The sequence below is a fragment of the Periplaneta americana genome, chromosome 11, assembly GCF_040183065.1.
Source record: "Periplaneta americana isolate PAMFEO1 chromosome 11, P.americana_PAMFEO1_priV1, whole genome shotgun sequence".
NCBI classification, from domain to species: Eukaryota; Metazoa; Arthropoda; class Insecta; order Blattodea; family Blattidae; genus Periplaneta; species Periplaneta americana.
The window spans coordinates 8,909,749-8,933,110 of NC_091127.1; the positions used below are offsets into that span (position 1 = coordinate 8,909,749).

The window sequence follows — 23,362 nt, forward strand, 5'->3', positions numbered from 1 at the left end:
TTCGGACCTTATTAGGGCCAGTCTTTAATATGAATACTTTCCTCCACACAGACCTCAACCAGATTGGACAACGAAGAACCAATCAGATGCCAGAAGGAGAACCTACGATCTATCATTGAAAGTTCTCCCCCATTGAGACTCCTATATACAGTCCGGGTCAGCTTACTTCATACCCTAAGGGTCAAACCTAACCATTTTTCCCCCATTACTACATAAGCTAGTGGATTGTGGTGCTTTTCTAGTTTGCAGGTTGAATTTTCTTTTGCCAACTTCGTATCGAATTTCGATACTAACAAATACTACAAATGGTAGTGATTTTGTAACTCGTATGTTGGCAGCTGAGACAAATATCGACAATATTTGTTGGTACTGGAGTTCCATGAAATTGAAATTGTACTAGATTTCTGAGCCAGTTACTGGAAGCTAGTGAAATTTGAACATGGTAATAATTAATTAATATCAGTATTAATATTAATACATAATAGTTATTTTATGTGTTGCGTTGTGGTTATAATTCAAGACTATAGTCAGGTAAGTTTTCGGAGTTAGTACTAATAATTTCATGTGGTCAAACAAAATACATTTTTAGGTTAAGTTTCGTGAGTCAATTGTTTAGTCAAACCAATGAATTTCGTATTGCCATACAAAATACTTGACATGTTGATCCCTTTCTCGTATATTTTGCGTACGAAAATATGTTACAAATTACTATATTATTTAGAATAACCTTCCAACATAAACTACGGTAAGTAAAGAACTCATTTATTATGTAGGATCGTGTGATATCTGGTAACAGTTGGCAACACTGACAAGACGGCAATATTTGCTGTGTAGGAACTGTTCTCATGTGAACCTCACTATATATATATATATATATATATATATATATATATATATACAAGCTCACATACTATTTCCTTATCCAACTGTTCTAAGGATGACCACAACACAGCGGTCAAAACGTCAGCCACCAACACCAAGACAACGCGGTATATAAGTCCCGAAGTTTCTGCACAGACCACATATTTTGAACTTTTTATGTAAATACATATTTTCAAATATTCACATAAAAATTAAGTTTTCATCATATAATTTTCGGCAAAAACCCCATTTCAGAGTAATCATTACCCAGATGTTCAGTACAGTTGCTTAGATGTGACAGCTGGCAACTGTTTCTTGGAATTGTCTATCTGTGGATCTGTGGAACTGCAATCTGCTCTCTCACAACAAGCGATAAGAGCTGTCACCACTAAAAAATTGTACTGTAACTAACACACATAAACATTGATGTGTCATTCAGGAAGCAATTATAATTTCACAAACATCAGCTCCCTCTGTTTTTGTTCCCAATCATAAACATGTCTCTAGGGAGTGCATGTTGTTTCTCAATGGCCAGGGTGCTCTTTTTCCCAGTACAAGGCAGTGTTCCACGATAATCGTCAGTCATTTATGATGCACAACTTGAGGATGAATCTCATTGTGTACTGTAATTCTGAGACAGCATAATTTATACTGGTGAGTACTGCATATTGTTTATTTTTACATAAAATAACTGAAACATTATTAAATATTTTTCCTTTTTTTGTCACATTTCCCCGATTTTTAGCACATAAAAAATAAATATTTTCCCGATTTTTAGCACCTAAAAATCCCAGCCTTACTTATCACAATACAAGTAAATAGAATCAATTTGAAACAACATAATTAGTGCAGAATATTCTTTAGAAAAAAGTGGGTGCTATAAAATATCTTAAAATTACATTTATCATAATTTTCATGCTACTTCCGAAAAAATACTGTAAGACATTAGTAAGACAACAAATAGCAATATACAGGTCAGTTAAAAGTCCCGCACCACCTAAATAACTTTTGAAGCATGTGGTTCAGTGACATGAAACTTGGTATGTGAGGATAACCATATACTAAGAACTCAATAATGGTATTACCGAGTTTTTTCTGCTTCCGGTTTAACCGGAAGTAACTCCAACTCTCTTATTTTAAATGGAACACCCAATATATATATATATATATATATATATATATATATATATATATATATATATATATTTTTAATAAAGCTCATTAAGAACTTTTCAAAAAGTACCCACACTTGGTACTTCTGTACAAATTCAGTGTTGCTAAATAAAAATGGAAGTGGAGCAAGATATTCCTAAAGCCTTGTTAAATCATTCCTTAAATGGTTTCTATGATCGAGTGACACATTGTAAAGCAGCTGAGGGCTACCAATTTGAACACATAATTTAGAAGGTGAGATAGCTTTGTTTTGTTTTTATTAAGGAAGGAGTATTTTATTATTTTAATATTCGATACACTTTTCTGTTTTCTTGACTTAGCAACACTGAATTTGTACAGAAGTATCGAGTGTGGTAATTTTTGAAAAGCTCTTAATGAGTACTATTCAAAAATAAAATAATATATTAGGTGTTCCATTTAAAATAAGAGAGTTTGAGTTACTTCCGGTTAAACCGGAAGTAGAAAAAACTCGGTAATACCATTATTGAGTTCTTAGTATATGGTTATCCTCACATACCAAGTTTCATGTCACTGAACCATATGCTTCAAAAGTTATTTAGGTGGTGTGGGACTTTTAACTAACTCTGTATATTCTACACATCATGTAAAGGATTCGTTAAATGGATACAATTTAAAAGAAAAAATACACGTCGCCTTAACACATGTAAGTAGGTAAACATAATAAGAGGCAAGACTAGAAAGTAGAGATGAATGTGTAATGCTGATTTAGAGAAATTGGAGGAAGCCACTTCAAATGTCTTTCAATGAGAAAAATAATGTAGATATTTTGTTCTTTGGAAAGAGCAGATTCTTTAATTACTGCATGAAATGACCTACAATAAAATACTTTGTTTTAATAAAAAAATAAAAGGATCTTAGATTTAAAACAAAATTCAAAATTAAGATATTTTTTCCTTGCCATTCTACTTTTAAAAGTGTAAATAGAAGACCAAGTCTTGTTCAACAAGATATTGGAATGCACAATAAAAATATGGTATACAATCAAACTGGCCAGCATTTCAAACAATAAGCTAAGAATTGATTAAAATTATACATATATTAATAAAAAATGACTAGATACAGCAAATATACTGCTACTTCTACAACCTTACACTATGGAAATCATTACTACATTACTTTCTAACGATCTACATCAACTCTAAAGCAAGCATTCTTATATAACGACTTTGTCGCAGGTACATAGCTTACAGATATATTAAAAATAAAAATGTATGAGATACAACATGTAAAAAAAGTCGAATTCATTTTATGTAGTCACTATTCTATGAAGGAGTAATTCCACAAGTTTCATTTTTATAGGACAAATTTACAAATCAAAATACTAAAGAATATCACTCGCTACTTGCCGTTTTGTAAACTCGTTATATATGAAAAAAATAGACTTGAGTCTAGGGGAAGTACAATTAATCCAGAAGTCCTTTCAAGATATTTTACCAAGAGCTTAGGAATAGAATAAAGAAAACCTCCTGTTCTAGTTCCTTTCTGTTATGTTCACTCTTCTGCATTTGCTAGGTATTGCATTATATGAGAGAGATGGTTAGCTGTCTGTAATAAGATGATTTAATTGTTGTAATTAGTCGCACTAGCAGACTAGTTTACTTGATACGTGTAGCAAGTATGCTCACCATGTGCAACTGGCCCTTATCAGATATTCACTAGTATCAGTTCAGGGACAAACGAGAAATCAAAAGATGCAGATATCAAAAACATCTCGTGAATTTATGAAAATTAGGTCCTTATTGCTAATCACTAGGGTGCGGATGTTGGTGACGTAAAAATCTACTTAAAATGATCAAAACAATATCCTTAAAATAATGAAAAAATGTCATATAATTAAAACAAATGACATTTAAATATGATTCACCGTACTCGCACCACAACTTCTTAAAAATTAGTCACCTTGTTTCAATGACTGCCCTGCAAATGTCGGAGAGAGAAGGCAACTTCCTGGAATTTGACTAAGATGAAGGAAAAGACCATGCAACAAAATGAAAGTTTTAAGGGAAAACTATAGATTTTAATGATGGTTTATGATGTGTTTCAGTCAGAGGTGGTTCATGTCAGTGACTTCATTCTCCACCTTCTTCCGCTTTTGTTACCAGACCTTCCAGATGGGGAGTGTAAATGACAAAAGAAATTGTGGGTGCAACGTGCATTTTTGCAATCTTTGTGATAAAAATACTGTCTACTGTAGTATATCTCTTCCGAACCATATTGGGGACAAAACGTCCTATTGACCAGGAAAAGGTGAAAGTTTCCCCCCTTCCAAACATAAATTCTAAACTAAGCTGTTGTCAAGCATTTTATATTACTTCTGTTGTGTGAAGTGAAGCCTTCAGTGAAATGAGGGATGGATTTTTAGAGTTTGTTCCAAACTATAAAACTCAAACTTCACTGTTATTCACTTATTCAGTAAGTTTGCTTAGAAAAAGATTTAACAGGCCTATATGTAAAGGAGGAAATAAAATGCATTCAAAATGATCTGGAAGTTACTCAAGATATTAAAAATAACCAAAAAATGCAGAAAAAAATTTAAAATTACTTATTAGTTCAAAAACGTCAAAAAATGCAATATAAGAAATTGATTTTTTACGTTGATATTAACATAGAAAGGATTTCTATATTTACAGGCATTGTCCTAATGTGAAAAATAAGATTATGACTTTTCATCACCATCCACCCCCTACTAATCACACTTAAAATAAAAGTAAAAAACAAAAAAAAAAGTGCTTTGACAACCACATTATTAGACCTACACCTAATAAAACTCATATTCTAAATGGATCACATTGGAATGCATCTACATAGATCTTTCATGTTGTGCAGAAATTATAAATGATCTTGTTTTCAATAACTTATAAAGACCATTTACAGATGATCGTTACGGTATTGAATGTCCACATTGTTTACTTTATCTTTTACTGTAGTATTTTAATTTTCTTCTTTTTTTTGTTTGTTTTCTTCAGATGCTCGTACGGAGACAACTTAATAGCAAAAAATAATGAGTACTGGTACATATTTAAAACATATAAAATTTGAATACACCAATTCAGTGTTTGAAATCTCAATGTATGCTCCATGTCATAAAATAAAAGTACGTAGATTTGTCTTTTTTCTTTTCTAAGTCCATAAAGAATAATTTTAAATCTATTGTAAGTGACCCTGGTGACTGTTAAAAATAAGACCTGTTTAAGCTAATAAACAATTATAATAACGTCAAATATTTTGTATAAATATAATTAATAACACTTAATAGCTGCTAACAAACAGTTACACTGAAAAACGTATGAAAACATAATACTTATTAAAGAATACTGAAAAGATATCTTTCTCAACACAATCTTGGTAACAAAATAAATACTGATAATTGAAAACAATTATAATTGTGGACGAATTACTAGACAAGCTTATCACAAAGATAGGTTTGCAAGTATATTTATACTCTACTCATGGAATCGTATATATATTTGGCAATGTTAATACTATTTGTTTTTCATGAAGGCAAGATAATGTTGTACCAAAAGTATAACCCACAATCCAGGTGTCCTAGCAGTTATGAACACTTCCACGTACAGATTGCAAGATTCCCTCCGAAGAACATATAGAGGAGATTCTTACATTCATATGAAATCTCAAAACCAAAACCTTCTCCTACAACTGTGTGCCATGATGGACCATATTTCTTATCCATCATCTCCTTGATCATCCGGGCAGCCAGCTGAAATTTAACAGATTTAAAATTATGTAGGTTGATTGGTTAGTTTATAAAATGAACGATTAAACATTTGATCGATCAATCAATCAATCAATCAACTAAGTGAATGACAGATCAATCAACTGATTAATTTCCATCCCTGCAAACACTTGTTTCCTAAATTTACAAATCAGGTAAGTAGGCCTAATATGAAACACTAGTGACAAAAATATTGTACCAGTAGTTCTTGTTTCTCAAATACATAACAAAAATGATAAGCAAGTCATTTGCAGTTTTGTGGACAAGAACAAGACTTAAGTTAAATTAGTTTTCATTTACCAAATTGAAATACAGCACAGCCTCAATAATCTGAGCCACAAAGAGGAAAAAAAAAAGTGGCCGACTACTAACAAATGACAATCCATTCCTGGCATACCTTTGAATTTAGTTATGTTCTAACAACAATGGACAGTTACGCAGTTTAAAACATTTCATTCTTCCCATCCACTCTAGATTTCTGTTTCATTCTAATAACTTTAGTACTTTAAAACAGTACTCTTCATTCTTCTAACTGTTTCTGGGAATTTCAGAAGAATTGTGATTGTGAGACAGCTGCTCGATTTCCTATTTTTAAGTTTCCGTATAATCCGAGTTTTCAATAATCCTAAGTAGCTTCGGTTTCATTTAAATCGAATTACCGAGACTCTACTGTATTTTGAATGGTGAAGAACAAATACAGTAAAGCCTCATTAATCCGAACCCCAATAAGCCAGACTTCGCTTAATCCAGACAGGCAAGAAAAACGATATCTTTCAGTCCACCAAAAATACTCGTCTTAGTAAGGTTCAAACTATGGCTTGTTACTAGTATATGGGCAAGGGTCATTATGTAAGTATACATATTTTGACACTTCATAGGTAGAATCAAGAATTCTACATCTACTCCTTTATTTGTTGATCAAACTTGATATTTTGCAACATCTACTAAGCAAGCCAATGTCTTTTGCTCAGGGATAATCATTCGATATACATTGCACTGCCATCATTACTGATCTTCATTTTTTTCTTCTCTGCTTTGTTGGTTCGAGGCTTGACATGGCATTGTCACTAATCCTGGAACAATTCGTAGCCTATCTGTATTCTAGAGCATGCGAAAATTAAGTTATTAATAATGCTAAAAACCAAATTTCAATAAACGTTACCTTTAGCAGCAACAATACAATAGTGAGGCCAAGGACTGTCACAAGATTAGAGTGGGTTTTATTTTAGTGTGTTATTTTACGACGCTTTATCAACACCTTAGGTTATTTAGCGTCTGAATGAGATGAAAGTGATAATGTCAGTGAAATGAGTCCGAAAAGTTACCCAGCATTTGCAAATATTGGGTTGAGGGAAAACCCCGGAAAAACTTCAACCAGGTAAATTGCCCGGCCAGGAATCGAATGCGGGTCACCTGGTTTCGCGGTCAGACGCACTAACCGTTACTCCACAGGTTTGGATCAGGGTGGGTTAAATGAAGGGATAGCGAAGTGACAACTCGTTACAGTCCTCGCCCTTCTGTCACTTAAATGTAATTTTGTCACAGTGGTATCACGACCTTCTGTATAAATCAATGTATAACTTACTTCGTTATTTGTTGCATGTTTCTCACACGCTGTAACAACAAGTTCCATTACTTCTCCTTTCATTTCTTCTGCCATGTCAGAGTGCTGAAATATAATGCACATTCATGCAACCTTCACGATAAAATGAGTGAAAGTGCTATATCTAAAAAAAAACTTCAATAATTTATCCCGACAGTTTTAAGTGTAAAGGTATATAGAACTTATAAATAATAAAAAGAGTGTCATCGTCTTTTACCGTACCCGTATCAAAGGATATGTATGTACAATTTTCTTGGCTGCCTCCGGTTCTTCCTTTTTGCCTTCTACTTCCGTCATTTCTCAAGTTGTTATATTACTGAACAATTTATTATGAGAATCCCAAACAAGGACAAACACAACAAAACTTCAAGTAAAACAAGTAATCAACAAATGAAACAAGAGTACCAACATATATTTATTGTATTGTAAAGAGAACATTTATAAATTATTATTAACATTATTCCTAAAAGTGCAGTATTTCATAAAATTATAAACGTGTAACATTATTAACATAATTTGGAGATGACAGAAAACTAAGACCGTATATAAAAATAGATATACAACACAACATTATTCTCATGTTGGTATTAATGTTAGCGATTAACAGAGGAAATGCAAAATGCAACTAAAAAAATAAGATAAGTGTCAAATTCGGTGAAAAATATAAATGTATATTATATATTTTGGATATGGATCATATGGCAGAAATTCTTGCGTTGGGAATAGATTCTGTATTTCTTTGTCTTTGTTATAGATATTACCTAAAGCAATGTAGCGCTATTGAAAGAATCCAGGTAAATATGCATTAAATAAACGTTTTTAAACTGAACTGCATCAATTCATTGCATGTTACGTTATGCAGTCTAATGATGTTATAATCAGAAAGAATGCCTAACCAAGTGTTAAGCTATCAACCACGAGGAGGGAAAATTTCAGTATACGGATTCCTCACTCACAATTACATGTTAAAATACAAAAAAGAGCAGATTTGTCTGCGTTTGTCAAATGCACATCATCATGCTTACGAAAGGCACTTTTCAGGGGCAATTCCTTTTCAGTGCCAATAATTTATTTTGTGTGCACAAGGTTTGAATTTTGAAGTAAGAGGGAAAGGAAGGAATCCGTGTTCTAAAATTTATCCGGTTTTCTGTTAATAATTACCCTACTTATCTTGGCTCTCTACAATTTTCCATAGTTCTCAACGATTTTCTGATCTACTCTTTTTGTAAATATAGTGTTCTACTTACAATAATTGACCTCGACTTTCAAATTATTCATGTCTTTAATGGAAACTACTAGTTTGCTGGGATTATTATTAACATGGGTAATGAAACACCACTATTTAGTTGGATGTGTAAAAGTTATATATTATAATTATGTAATTATTTTCATCCCACTCATGTTCATTTTATTTAAATATAAAGCGTTCATTGACCCGTTTATAGTAATATCATAGATCTACAATGTATCTCTAGAAAATCGCCCGATATAGATATTCTTTATTGTCAGTAGACTGGTAGCACAAGTGTCTGACATTGTCAGTGGATTCAACTACATAACATACCACTAACTACAGATCAGATACACATACACAGTTAAAAATCATCTAAATTAGGCCTATATAAACATTTCCTAATAAAAATAATACATTTTTAATTCTGTCTTAAATTTAAAGTTTTAATGTTGTTTAATATCATCTGGTAGTCTATTAGGCCTATGTAAAAGTAGATCCTGTACATATACATTTTTATCAATCTTTCTTTACTAAAACCATCTCTGAAATAATCATTATTGTGTCTAGTGTAATGTTGGTGAATGTTGTTGATTTTTATACTTCAATTTTTGATTTCAAGAAGATAGCTTTATATGCATAAAGTGAATATAATGTAACTTAACTAGGCCTAGGCCTATTTTATTATTTTAACGTTTCTGTACATTTCAGGTTACATAGGCCTATAATCCTTACACACTCTTTTTTGCAATCTAAATAGTCAGATGGTGTAACTTTTTTATGCAATTCCCCATATTTCAATACCATATGATAAGTAAGGCTATATCACTACTTAATACATTTGGAATAACAAATTTACTTCTAAAGGTCTTAAAATACGTTAGTAGATATAATCTAATATGCGATTGTAGTTTAGTCAATGTCTGGAGACAAATCTGAACCTCATAAGTGACACATTACGGCATGGCTCATGAGGCAACTAAGCCAGGAGATAATGGAGTGAGTTGGCCAGTTCCCTTCCCTATTAACGATTAAGCCTAAATATTTGAAATGTACCAGTGTGATTTAGATTTGTTTGTAACTTTTATGACCATTAAAATATTTTATTCTCGACCATGCCGTAATGTAGTAATTATACTCCTGGTAGCAGCCCTTTAATGGACCTCATTAAAGTACACCTATTCATTAAAGTTCAGGTGTTCCACCAATCAAAAAACACCATTGTAGCAATATGAAAGCACAAGTATCGATTATTCTCGGATATGCAATCGAAAGACAACTAGCGAAACGTCGCAGATGCTGGAAATCCAATACTGTCGCAGAAGGTTATGTTCTGTTACTATAATAATTAGCGTTAATTGTAAATAATATTCAAATAAATTCAATTTGTCATCTCGTTTTTCAATGTGCTTATCAATTTCAAGGTTATATCAAGATTAATGTTTATTTTACTCTCTAGATTATATCAAGGTCAACGACATTTGTTTCTCGGAAAAAATCAATACTTTCGCGTCTGCGCACATCTCACAATTTACGAGATATTGCACAAGGTCAGTTCCGCTCCCCAGTCAGATAAGAATAACATGAATACTTATGAATAATTTCAAGTTACAAATATGGTCGAGCATAAAAAGTCTTATGAAACTTGTTTATAATGGTAATTAAGATGCTCGTATGAAAATTATGAAAGTCGCTTGCGCTCGTTGCATAAACATACTCGCATCTTAATTACTACCATTATAGGTTCGTTGCATAATGTACTATTGCCGTGCATTTAGCACTATATAGGCTAAGTATCCACATTATAAAATCTTAAGGCTGACAGTGACTGACCAACATTACTCACGCACTAAGTTCAGCTTTATAGTTACAGTATTGCACTTTTCTATTTGTTACAGAATGCTGCAGTATTGGATTTAAATCCTGAGTTGGAAAACATAGTTAAGACACATCCAGATAATAAAATTCCATATGTAGCCATCCGCGGAAAAGTTGCAGCACTTGGTCCTCCAATTACAAGTGTAAACAAGTACTATGTAACGGGAACTATACAGAAGCTTAGTGTGAAAGAACACGTCTTCACACGAAGCTCAGCAGGATTTTGGTTTGTGTTGTAGCTGTATATTATTATTATTGTAACTCTATACAAATTACATTTTCAGTTCTGTATATAAACGATAGGATAAAGAAGTTGAACATTACACTCAAATATCAAGAACAAACTATTACAAACAATGTCTATAAAATATACCGGGTGTTTAAAATTTTACAAGTGAGAGGAAACCACAAGAAGGTGATTTGCAACCCTCACATTAAATATAAAGGGTAATTTACGCAGTTACATCATATATTTTGTCAATTCTTATTTTACTTGCAGGTCAGATCAAGAGAGACCTATACAGGAGGTCTACAACTCTGTTCCATTTATTTTGCAAGCATCAAATGCCAGAGTTGAAGTGCTTGATGCTCTTAGAGCAGACGTCCTCGACCTCGAAACCGTAGCAGATCATTTTGAGCCTAGCAAGCCTAGTGCCTTTGATCATTTGTGGGGTTTTTTTGCAGGTTAGTATATGAATAATTGTTTTGGGGCCTTTGGGTAGGCTAGTAAATAGAGGAATATGTACTGTACTCATTCATTTCCCCAATAATAATAAATAACTGAAAGTCCCGTATAGATTTCAGAAAATAAAAGTGTATTTTCATATGTAATAAATAGGAAGTTGATGAAATATCACCTCCCCCCCCCCCCCAAGACATCACAGACAATGCAGAATGCAATACAAACTCGTTTCACTTCAACCTGAACTATATAATAACATATATCAACATATGATTGAACTATATAGCCTACTTTTATTACCGGTATGCATTTTTCGGTATTTTATTATCAATTGGTTATTTTTGAGCAAATGGTCCACTTTTTATTGCATTTTTCCTTCTGCTTTTCAACGAATAGTTTTTACGATGTATTCGAGAATTTACTGCAGATTGCTTATGCAATTCATTTGCATCTTACAAGAATTTTTCTTATGGTTGCATCAGTCTTGACTACAGATCACTTACGTTATATGCTTCCCCCATTCAATGCAACAAAAAAAATACTGCAGCCACAGTGCCCACAGTCAACATATTGTATCACACAAGAAAAACGTAAAAATACTGAAAGTAAATCAAAACATGTAGTTACTGACTAAGTTTGGTGACAATGTATTTTTCACAGATATACATATATACTCTTTTGTTTGTGTTTTACTATTCAAATCATGACAATTTTTTTTTTTTTTTTTTAATTTTAATGTCACATTTTCAGAAATTTAAGGTCATCAACTTCCAAGCAGCATCGATATGTAAGGACGTGATTATACTAGCATATTTCTTGCTGTTAAAGTATTTTTTTACAGTGAGGGACTCCATGTTTCATAAGCAGTGAAAAATATAATGGGACTGTGTTAGTGTTAATGCAGCTTCTGTGGGTACCTCTTTGTTACTTGTTAGCTTAGACAACAAGTTTAAGCCCCCTCACCACGTCAAGGTGAGTACCCACCCCAACTCTGGCTACTAGCAAAGCCATCTATAATGAACACCGATCAAAATACCCCTCATTTCTCATTAAAAACAAGAACTGAAAAGACTACAGTGGACTATAGTGGATCTTATGTTCTCAGCAAACAACTGGATACATTAAGAAGATTGATTGATTAAAGTTTTTTTTTTTTTTTGTCTGATGGCAGTTAGTAGATTGTTACTTATTCACGCATATGAAGCCAGTTATGTAGACCAATTTTCCGACAGAATTGATGTTCTTAAAGTTATTCAAGTGAATATATTTCTTCATATTTCCTTTAAATTTATCAATTTTAACTGTCCTTTAATATTGTAGAATTAATAACATTGTTTCTATTAAATCTTTAATAAGCATTTTGGAAATTAGACTAATACAAAACTTCGTTTTCAGTGATTTCCATTAGGAACGGTACCATACATCACAAATCAAAGATAAAGTGCAACAAGCTTTCTGTCGTGGTAGCATATGTTTAAATCTTGTTGAGGAAAAGATGGAATTTTCAGTAGAAATAATTATATTGATGTAGGCTTCCTTGGAATTCTCTCAGCCTATCTTAACTTCACCACATTATTATTATTCACTTTAGTCTGATCAGCATACATTTATTATATGACTAAGGTAAATATTTTACACTCAATTGAATATAATAATATTTCAGGTTGGACATTACAAGTAATAGCGTCACCCTGGGTGGCACAGTCAGTATAGTGCTGGTCTTCTATGTCCAAGATTGCGGGTTCGATCCCAGCCCAGATTGATGGCATTTAAGTGTGCTTAAATGTGACAGGCTCATGTCAGCAGATTTACTGGCATGTTAAAAGAATCCTGCGGGATAAAATTCCGGCACACCGGCGATGCTGATATAACTGCAGTAGTTGCGAGCATCATTAAATAAAATATATTTAAAAATTACAAGTAATGGCACTGGAGACTTCATTAGGAAGACATTTTACAGTCATTCTCAATGACGTGATTTTCTTTTCAATGTTTCTAACTTGTTGACAGGAGTTCGTCAACGAGGAGTGCAAACAACAGAAGAAATGTTGAGGGAAGGAACCTTTGTCAATGGGATCGGAGAACTTTCTGTAGCAGGAAATGGTCGAGATGGACTTAAACTACAACCTCCCTCTGATGGTTCTCCTTTTTTTCTCACAGTCTTGCCAATTTCTTCACTAATTCGAAAGCTTGAAGAAGAGAAGAATTTATATAGGTAAGAAATATACAATGTGACCTGACACATTTCATTTGGCTGCCAAAAATCAATCAATGGAAATAAGTTGGTAACATGCATTGCAATATGTAGAGAAACTGTGGAAATTTCGTTGGCTATTTTTAAAAACCCGCGCGAGAGGTTGTACGTGGCGCTGCGGTAGCTTAAGTCAAAATGGCGACAGCGCAAGAGCGAGCACAAGCGATCTGGTGGTATGCTGAAACAAATTCGGTGATTCAAGTGCAACGCAACTTTCGGCGCGTGTTCCAGAGTTGTGAATCACTTAATGCATTTGCAGCCGAACGTCATCTTTCAACAGAACGTCGCCCCACCACATTGGAGCCTGAACGTTCGAGAATTTCCCGGTCGCTGGATTGTGCGTGATGGACCGACAAGATGGCCACCTCGATCACCGGATATTACCCCTCTAGACTTTTTCTTGTGGGGATAGTTAGTTAGTGGGGTTTAAAAAGGGCGCGTCAGCATCTATGGCAATTTGCGCCCTTTTGTGGGGATATGTCAAGAACAAAGTGTATACAGGGCACAAAATTCGTGATCTTCGACAGCTACGCGGCCGCATAAGAGATGCCGTCAATTCCGTTATGCCCGAGATGCTTCAGAAGACCTGGCAGGAAATTGAATTCAGGCTAGATGTTCTTCGTGCAACAAGAGGATCTCATGTTGAGGTGTACTGATTTATTTAATAAAACTTGGTGAGTTACTCTTGATATTGCATGCATTCTTTTCTTTTTACCCCAAGCAGTATGAATTATACAGCAATTTCAAATGTGTCAGGTTCATGATGCACACCCTGTATTACTACATTCATTCTTCGTACTTACTTACTTACTTATTGGCTTTTAAGGAACCCGCAGGTTCATTGCCGCCCTCACATAAGCCCGCCATCGGTCCCTATCCTGAGCAAGATTAATCCAGTCTCTATCACCATATCCCACTTCCCTCAAATCCATATTAATATTATCTTTCCACCTACGTCTCGGCCTCCCCAAAGGTCTTTTTCCCTCCGGCCTCCCAACTAACACTCTATATGCATTTCTGGATTCGCCCATACGTGCTAAATGTCCTGCCCATCTCAAATGTGTGAATTCAGTGTTTCTAATAATGTCAGATGAAGACTACAATGCGTGCAGCTCTGCGTTGTGTAACTTTCTCCATTCTCCTGTAACTTCATCCCTCTTGGCCCCAAATATTTTCCTAAGAACCTTATTCTCAAACACCCTTAATCTCTGTTCCTCTCTCAAAGTGAGAGTTCAAGTTTCATAACCATACAGAACAACCGGTAATATAACTGTTTTATAAATTCTAACTTTCAGATTTTTTGACAGAAGGCTAGATGACAAAAGCTTCTCAACTGAATAATAACACACACATCCCATATTTATTCTGCGTTTAATTTCCTCCCGAGTGTCATTTATATTTGTTACTGTTGCTCCAAAGTATTTGAATTTTTCCACCTCTTCGAAAGATAAATCTCCAATTTTTATAGTTCCATTTCGTACAATATTCTGGTCACGAGACATAATCATATACTTAGTCTTTTCGGGATTTACTTCCAACCCTACCGCTTTACTTGCTTCAACTAGAATTTCCGCGTTTTCCCTAATCGTTTGTGGATTTTCTCCTAGCATATTCACGTCATCCGCATAGACAAGAAGCTGATGTAACCCATTCAACTCCAAACCCTGTCTATTATCCTGAACTTTCCTAATCGCATATCCTAAAGCAAAGTTAAAAAGTAAAGGTGATAGTGCATCTCCCTGCTTTAGCCCGCAGTGAATTGGAAAAGCATCAGATAGAAACTGGCCTATACGGACTCTGCTCTAAGTTTCACTAAGACACATTTTAATTAATCGAACTAGTTTCTTGGGAATACCAAATGCAATAAGAATATTATATAAAACTTCTCTCTTAACCGAGACATGCGCCTTTTTGAAATCTATGAATAACTGATGTGCTGTACCCTTATACTCCCATTTTTTCTCCAATATCTGTCGAATACAAAAAATCTGATCAATAGTCGATCTATTACGCCTAAAACCACACTGATGATCCCCAATAATTCCATCTACATATGAAGTTAATCTTCTCAAAAGGATATTGGACAAAATTTTGTACGACGTCAACAAAAGTGATATTCCTCGAAAGTTACTACAGTTAGTCTTGTTCCCCTTCTTAAAAATAGGTACGATTATGGACTCCTTCCATTATTCTGGTACAATTTCCTTTTCCCAAATTGCAAGTACAAGTTTATAAATTTCGCTAAATAATGCCCTTCCACTCTCTTGTATTAATTCTGCTGGAATTTGATCAATACCTGGAGACTTGTACTTTTTCATATTTTCTATCGCAATTTCGACTTCAGAAAGTGTAGGTTCCGGTGTGAATGGCTCAGCAGTTTGTATTTGAATTTCGTCCTGATCATTTCTATTTGGCCTATGTACATTTAGTACTTGCCCAAAATACACTCAGGGACAAAAAAAAAACCGGACACTTTAATATTTGCTGGTATTTTGCAAAACATTATCTTCTCATACAATATTCTGGTAGCCATCTGTTGTTATAGAGACTTGTATACATTGTTGATTGTTTTTTGTTTTATAAACAAGCCATTACAACCAAATATTCCAATTTTGCTTTCGGAGTCTCAGCTATAAGAATTTTGTCTCAACCATTTTGTGCTTCATTATCGTTATCATTCGTTATTTCTTTATTTTTACATTTTCTGAATTAAAGTGGGGTGGTAACATTTGTCTTAAAACAAGATGCGACCTGAAGATGTGGCTCGAGCTGTAGCCCTTTACGATGATGGACGCAGTGTACGTTACATTGCAAATGTTATGAATATTGCTAGAAGCACAACCCATGATGCCATAAAACGGTATAGAGAGACCCTAGAATATACCAGAAGACCAGGTTCGGGTCGTCCAAGAGCTACAAATCCAAATGAAGACAGGTATATGGTGTTGAGAGTTCTTAGGGAGCGCAACCTGCCAGCTACTAGTGTAGCCCAGCAATTTGTTAACATGCATGGACGCCCAATTTCGGCCAAAACAGTTAGAAGGAGGTTGAAAGCAAGTGGACTGATATCAAGTAGACCTGCAACTGGTCCCAGACTTCTCAGAATGCATCGAGTTGAACGACTGTGTTTTGCAAATGATCACAGGGATTGGAGAAATGGACAGTGGAGCTGTGTTCTGTTCACCGATGAGTCCCGTTTCAATCTGTGCTCACCTGATGGACGTGAAAGAGTTTGGAGAAGGAGGGGAGAACGATTTTCACAGTGTTGCATTTCCGAAAATGTGCCGTATGGAGGTGGTGGAGTGATGGTTTAGGCAGAAGTGTGTACGGATGCTCGTACAGAGTTGGTTTTTGTTGAAAATGGAAGACTAACAGCTGATAGGTATATAAATGAATGTTTGGCCCATCATGTTGTGCCATTTGGCCAATTTGTAGGCGATAATTTTGTTTCAATGCATGATAATGCACGGCCGCATATTGCCCATGCGGTCGGAGATTATCTCCAAGAAGTGGGAATCCATGTTCTTCCATGGCCAGCAAGGAGTCCAGACATGAACCCAATTGAACACGTGTGGAACATGCTGGGACGGTGTGTTAAGAATAGACTACCGAGACCAGAATTGTTACAAGAGTTGAGGCGAGCACTTGGCGAAGTATGGGAACTTATTCCTCAAGAAGACATTGCTAACCAAATTGAGAGCATGCCAAGACGTATGGATGCAGTTATTCAAGCCAGAGGGGGTAATACCCGTTACTAAAAAGAGTTTTTAATGTTTGAGGCACTATAAAATGAAAAAACAGACCAAACGATGCCATAGTTATACGCCCTTTGTAATTTTTTGTAAATTTTCTCATCAGAGATTTTCTTTTTCAAATGTCATATAAGGTGCTAAATGAAACATTATTTTGTTTAAATGGGTTTTGTTTCATTTTGAAATAATTGGCAACAAAATACAAGCAAATATAGAAGTGTCCGGTTTTTTTTTGTCCCTGAGTGTATTTTTTCATTCTTTGTATTAATGTTTAATTTCTGATCTTTCTTCAAACATACCATTCCAAGTTTACATTAAGAATACATTATTTTAATTTTCGAGTTACAAATTGATTAGTTTGATGTGATTGTCTTATTTTTTTTTCTAGAAACGTGTTCCAAGGAAAGTTGTTTATACTGTAAAAAAACTGCAATATATGGTTGCCTTATATTGAATTTCAGAGACTTACAGAGACTCAATGAAAAAGTCTCTAACTTTCTGATGGTTCTTCTTAATATTAATTTTTCCCAATTTGACTGTTTCTTGTATTCTAAAACACTTACTTCCAGGAGCCACAGAAAGTGAATGTGAAGAAGAGAGAGCAAAATTTTACTATATGCCACTTTACATCATTTGATACCTCAGGAACTGTAAAATCTTGGATAATACTGGATGTGTTAAACATGTAGGATTATAAAATACAGTGCCAGCATACTTCAACATTATATTCCTATCAAACACACTCACTCCTTTGTAGAACCCACATGCAGGGTCACTGGCTTATCACGCTTACGATACGATTCTCGCACTTCGCTACATATGTCGGGTATGACAGGAGTGTGTTCAGACCAAGTATTTGAACTACAGCTTTTCCAGTTGTATTTCAGATTAGTCAATTCAATTTCAGATAGTTTCAACTGTATTTCAGATTTGTCAATTCAATTGTATTTCAGAAAACATCAATTGTATTTCAGAAACTATCATTTGTATTTCAGAAGTTACAGTTGGCATCTTATTCTCAAATGTTAAATCCAATCAAGATCATTTTGTGTAAAGTGAAGGCATATGTAAAACCCATCTTGCAATTCCTGATGTCGTAGTCCTGGTGTTGTAGGCTATTTATCTACTGTAGAGAGTAAAATTGATGAAGCAACACACTCAATATTGTTGGTGGTGATTGTGCTCGAGCAGTACAACAGTACAATTCATCAAGCTGCAGCAGAATATGCCTGTTGGACGCTAAAATGCAATAAAGTTGAGGATTTTTTTAATCCATTTTCCATTTTTTTTAATATACATACTAGGTTCAAAAAGTTCCCGGAATTTGCTAGCATCATAGAAACAACGTACCTTAAACACTATTCTACAACATTCCCTTCAAAATAGTTGCCTTCCGCAACAACACACTTTTGCCAACGCGTGTAGAGTTCCTGGAAGCAGGCCTGGAAGCCATTTTGTGAAACCCGTCTTAGTGCTCTCGTCGCGTTTGCGATAACCTCTTCAGCATTGAATCTCCGTCCTTTCAGATGACTTTTCAGACGGGGAAACAGAAAGTAATCAGGTGGTGAGAGATCAGGAGAGTATGGTGGGTGATCCAAAGCAGTTATGTTGTGCCTGGCAAGAAAATTCTTTACAATAATTGCGCGATGAGCAGGTGCATTGTCATGCATAAGGAACCAGTTGTTTCCTACCCACTTTTCTGGACGTTTCCTTCTCACTGCGTCCCAGAGGCGACGGAGGGTTTCTACGTACAATTCTTTCGTTACAGTACGACCTTCTGGAATGAACTCATGGTGCATGAGACCCTGAGAGTCGAAGAAAACTTCCAACATAACTTTGCTTTAAGTGTGCTTAAATGCGACAGGCTCATGTCAGTAGATTTACTGGCATGTAAAAGAACTCCTGCGGGACAAAATTCCGGCACATCCGGCGATGCTGATATAACCTCTGCAGTTGCGAGCGTCGTTAAATAAAACATAACATTTAAAATAACTTTGCCTTTGGAAGTGTCCCTAGGAAATTTTTGCTTCCGAGGAGATGTTTTCGATTTCCACTCAGATGACTGTCGTTTAGGGACTGGGTCGTACAAGTAGCACCAGTTTCATTTTGTTTAAGAAATCACCATCTTCATCAGCCATACTGATCATGTCCCCAGCAAAACACAGAACTTGATGTTTGTACTTTGCTCTGTGGACATAATTACAAAATGCGACGAACAAACAAAACACTATGATAAACAATTGCCTACAACTCAAAACCAATAATTGCCATTATCAACAAACTTTAAGGAAATGACATCATGAATGTTACCAACAAAACAAATGTATAATATCCCTTGTTATATATTAATACGAAAAATGGTAGTAAAATTCCGGGAACTTTTTGAACCTAGTAGTATGTTAAAATCTCAAGTAGGCCTACATTTGTTATTTTGTGAAAAAACAGATTCAGTACTATCGAATGTGCAATACTACCGACCATAAATATCGACCTTATCTATGCTAGGGCTGTCGATTATCGATTGCAGTACAAAAAAAATTAAAATTCGCGCACATTATTCGCTAATTGCTTAAAGAATCGCGTCATTTTCGGAAAAACGTAAGAAATTCGCGACTTTATACGGATTTTGCTGTTTTGTGAGTTCAAATCAGGTATAAATGGATTGAAGGATGTATATGTACCATACTGTAATTAGATGCTGAGAAATATTTTTTCCAAAATTCGCGAAATTTGTGGTCGCAAAATATTCCATTTCCTACTTATGGTTTATATCCATTATTCACAAGTGGCAGCGCTTCTAAAAGTGACCTAGTCTGAAGGGGCTCTAATACATAAATGTACATGACAAAATAGTAGTACTAGTAGCAGCAGCCTAATGCTCCTCATTGGGCTTTCCATTATAATGCTGTCACATTACAGAATTTTAACTGTAAATTCTGGTAATCTTTTAGATTGAATTGTTATTAATTTATATGAATGTTAAAACACTCGTTAATTGTGCAGAATTTTGCTTTCATGGAATATTACACATCTCTAATATCTGAATGTAACAAAATTTATTGAGATCAAAATACTGTAAACATTTTCTATTATACTATAGTCCCGTCACTCTAATTTCCGGCAGCCAATCACTTTGCAAGTCAGCTACATTTAAACGTGTGCATCTTGTGATTCGCTGATGAAAACGTCATGTATTTCCTAAGGCTGGATAAATACTTATAATCGCCCGCCATTTGAGCTCTTTCGTTGGCGTTCGCAGAGAGCACACGAGGACGTTATTTGCCATTCAATTATTTGCTGAATTACAATACGTTTGATTTAGTATAATAGGAGCTACGACATGATAATGTTTAACAGTGTGGCAAATAGATCACTCGTCTGGTAGCTCGGCAACGAAAGAACAAAAATGGCGAACATACTACCTAACTAGACTTTATAGAGCCTTGACTTCCTAAGATGTAAGCAAAGAGGAGGAGTCACGCTGGGAATAACAGCGTCGCGACTTTAATATATCAAGATATATTTTAAATATATCTTTGCACTATGGAGTGATTGTAGTTGTCCCTCCCTGCATGAAAATTTGTTGGACTACATTCTCTGTTCTGCAGGTTGTTAATGCTGACATTAGTTGGAGTGGATGTATTGGTGGCTGGTTTAATAGTCCTCCAGTGATATTTTTAAACCTCCCTGTATAGGTTGCTGACAATAATAGTTGGAGGCGTGGGCCTAGTCACTTTGGGCATAATGACACGGAAATGGTGGAAAAAGCGGGCGAGAAGGCTGCGAGAAGAACGTGCCAGCAGGGAGCGTAGAGAAAGACGGACGCGAGTCCGGGACAAAGACCTGCAAGAATCACAACAGTGTGTTGTCTGCCGACAAAACCCACGAGAAATCATCCTGTTACGATGCGGTCATGTCTGTCTTTGCGAAGATTGCAGTGAAGGAATCACGGACTATTGTCCTGTATGCAGGGCTAAAATAGAAAGTAAAGCTGCGGCATATATTTCGTAAAAGAACAGAGTATGTATTTTGGTTGCATTGTTCAAGTCTTTCAAAATATACTTAGTACAAAATGATATAGATCACGAGATGAACGTACAAATAGTTTTCTAATATATTTGTACGAGTAATTTGTTTTGTTTTCTTTAGATACTGTACCTGTAATACAAGTAATGCTACTTTTAAGCATTACAGCATACAGTGTAAAGTGTCTAACCAATAAACGATTAAGAAATACAAGTATTCACATACTTCAAACATAATGTTTAAGTGCTCTCAGGTAGCTAATTTTAGTACCGAATATTCGCGTGATTTCCCTCTTCCCGAAAGTTTCGGAACATATTTTTCATAACTTATTCTCTCGCGTAATTTTCCCCTCACATATTAAGAAAAAACGGGACATGGTTTTTCCATTGGAGAGTGTCTTCCGTGAAGAATTCAAGTATCGTAAAATGCATATGGAAAACCCATCTACTACTTTGGATTTGTAGTACGATGAATTTAGTGGTGTATAATTAGGTTTATTTTCATTGTGCAATTAACAAGTTAATTTTGATACAAATTTATACAGTTAGTCAAGGTCAGGCTACCGGCATTAGAACTGAAACAGTGGTCGAAAGGAAAGTCGAAAATTGTCCACAGTTACTCAAATTGTATATGTATTTGTGAATTATTTAGTATTAAACATTAAATTAATTAGATAGTACATGAAATGTTTGATGTTCCTTATGATCCATTAATTTCCAATATTTTTTTTTTTATTCACCACATAATACTGACCTCGCGAATTTTGAGAAAAAGGGGGGAAAACACGGTATTCAGATTATCACTTATGTAATGAAAAATATAAAATCGTCAAACTTGAATAATATTTGAAGAGTACAGGGAAAAAACCTGCTAAGTCATGTTTTACTCTTTTTACAGGAAAGTGAGTTTAAGTTTCAAAACCTGTTATATTCTATTGTATTTAGGTTATCATTCTTAAAATTTCTTTGGACTAATGAAGTTGGTATTCCGTGCAGTTAAACTACACAAATCTACAATACCTGAGCTATTACATGGCATCTAAAATAGAAAATGGATCATTTGGACTTGTCAAGTTTTTCATTTGTAACTGAATGGTAAAAATCATAGTCATTATTATAAATATCTCATTCAATAGTATAAAAGATAAAAATATTATATTCATTAATACACGGGAATTGTGCAACCTGTGAAGTTCTTCAAATCTGAACATTGCACTTAAACATTTAACATGACAACACAATGTCAATGTATTTCTTTAACGTATTTTGTTACTTAGGAATAAAACTGACTCATTGTTCTGTAAAGATTTTATAAAAATTGTTATAATAAAAATTGACTATATTTTAACAGTAAATGAGTGAATTATCCATTTCTTCCTCTGAGAATATAAAAGTAAGAAAGTGTTTATGCTGAAGTATACAACATTTGATCGAAAGATGTGACAAAGAAGGAAAGAAACACAATTTATAAGTACGTAACCATAGTATTCCTATATTATGCTCGTCCTGTACAAGGTGGATATTCTCACTAGTACTCCTTGTCTTTAATATGACATCACCAGCAGTAGGGATAAAATTCGTGTATCAATTTCAAGAAATATATTGATAATACAACGTAACCAAATTGTGTGCATGCATATGGGAAGAGACCACATGGCGGCTTATAGTTTCAGATACAGACAATGATTTGAGTGTTATTCAGTTGACACAGAATTTTAATATTTATAGTTTATTGCTTCGGATGTGATCATATCAAATGCATAAAAAATTCACTAGTTTGATTTCCCCCTTTGTTATTTTTTATAAGATTATATCTTAAACTAGAAGTCACCAAGCAGTCCCTTGTCATATGCACGAATACAATTGAAGATGATACTTTAAGTATTAGCTTCAATTTTCAAACACTTTTGGCACCTTAATCATTCTGTGCAATTAAAATTTCATTTTCATACCGAACTCTCTATCATGTCCGAAGTTGTTATACAAATGTATGAAGTGTAGAGTTACCAACGTTCTCGTGAATCATGTAGATTACAGGATGACACTTGTTAGACATAACATTCTGAATCACGTTATAGTCTTCAAAATTCCCAAAAAAAACTTGGGGAACCATGAAGTTTATAATCTACAAGATATATCATGTTTTTAA

The 23,362-nt window shown here is 34.6% G+C and overlaps 2 protein-coding genes across 2 annotated transcripts; one reads left to right on the forward strand and one right to left on the reverse strand.

Annotated features, from left to right (window-relative positions):
* Window positions 1-2,051: 2,051 nt before the first annotated feature.
* Window positions 2,052-7,890, reverse strand: LOC138708770 (dynein axonemal light chain 4). Its single transcript, XM_069838934.1, has 3 exons — window positions 7,614-7,890; window positions 7,374-7,457; window positions 2,052-5,773 (listed from the first exon to the last, which is right to left on the reverse strand). The coding sequence occupies exons 1-3, from the start codon at window positions 7,686-7,688 to the stop codon at window positions 5,609-5,611; spliced, it is 324 nt and encodes a 107-aa protein (XP_069695035.1). The 5' UTR covers window positions 7,689-7,890; the 3' UTR covers window positions 2,052-5,608.
* Window positions 7,891-8,001: 111 nt separating this feature from the next.
* Window positions 8,002-22,568, forward strand: LOC138708768 (mitochondrial E3 ubiquitin protein ligase 1-like). The gene is made up of 5 exons (XM_069838931.1): window positions 8,002-8,185; window positions 10,521-10,726; window positions 11,000-11,184; window positions 13,193-13,397; window positions 20,884-22,568. Exons 1-5 carry the CDS (start codon window positions 8,081-8,083, stop codon window positions 21,197-21,199), a joined length of 1,017 nt encoding a protein of 338 aa, XP_069695032.1. The 5' UTR covers window positions 8,002-8,080; the 3' UTR covers window positions 21,200-22,568.
* Window positions 22,569-23,362: the final 794 nt, after the last annotated feature.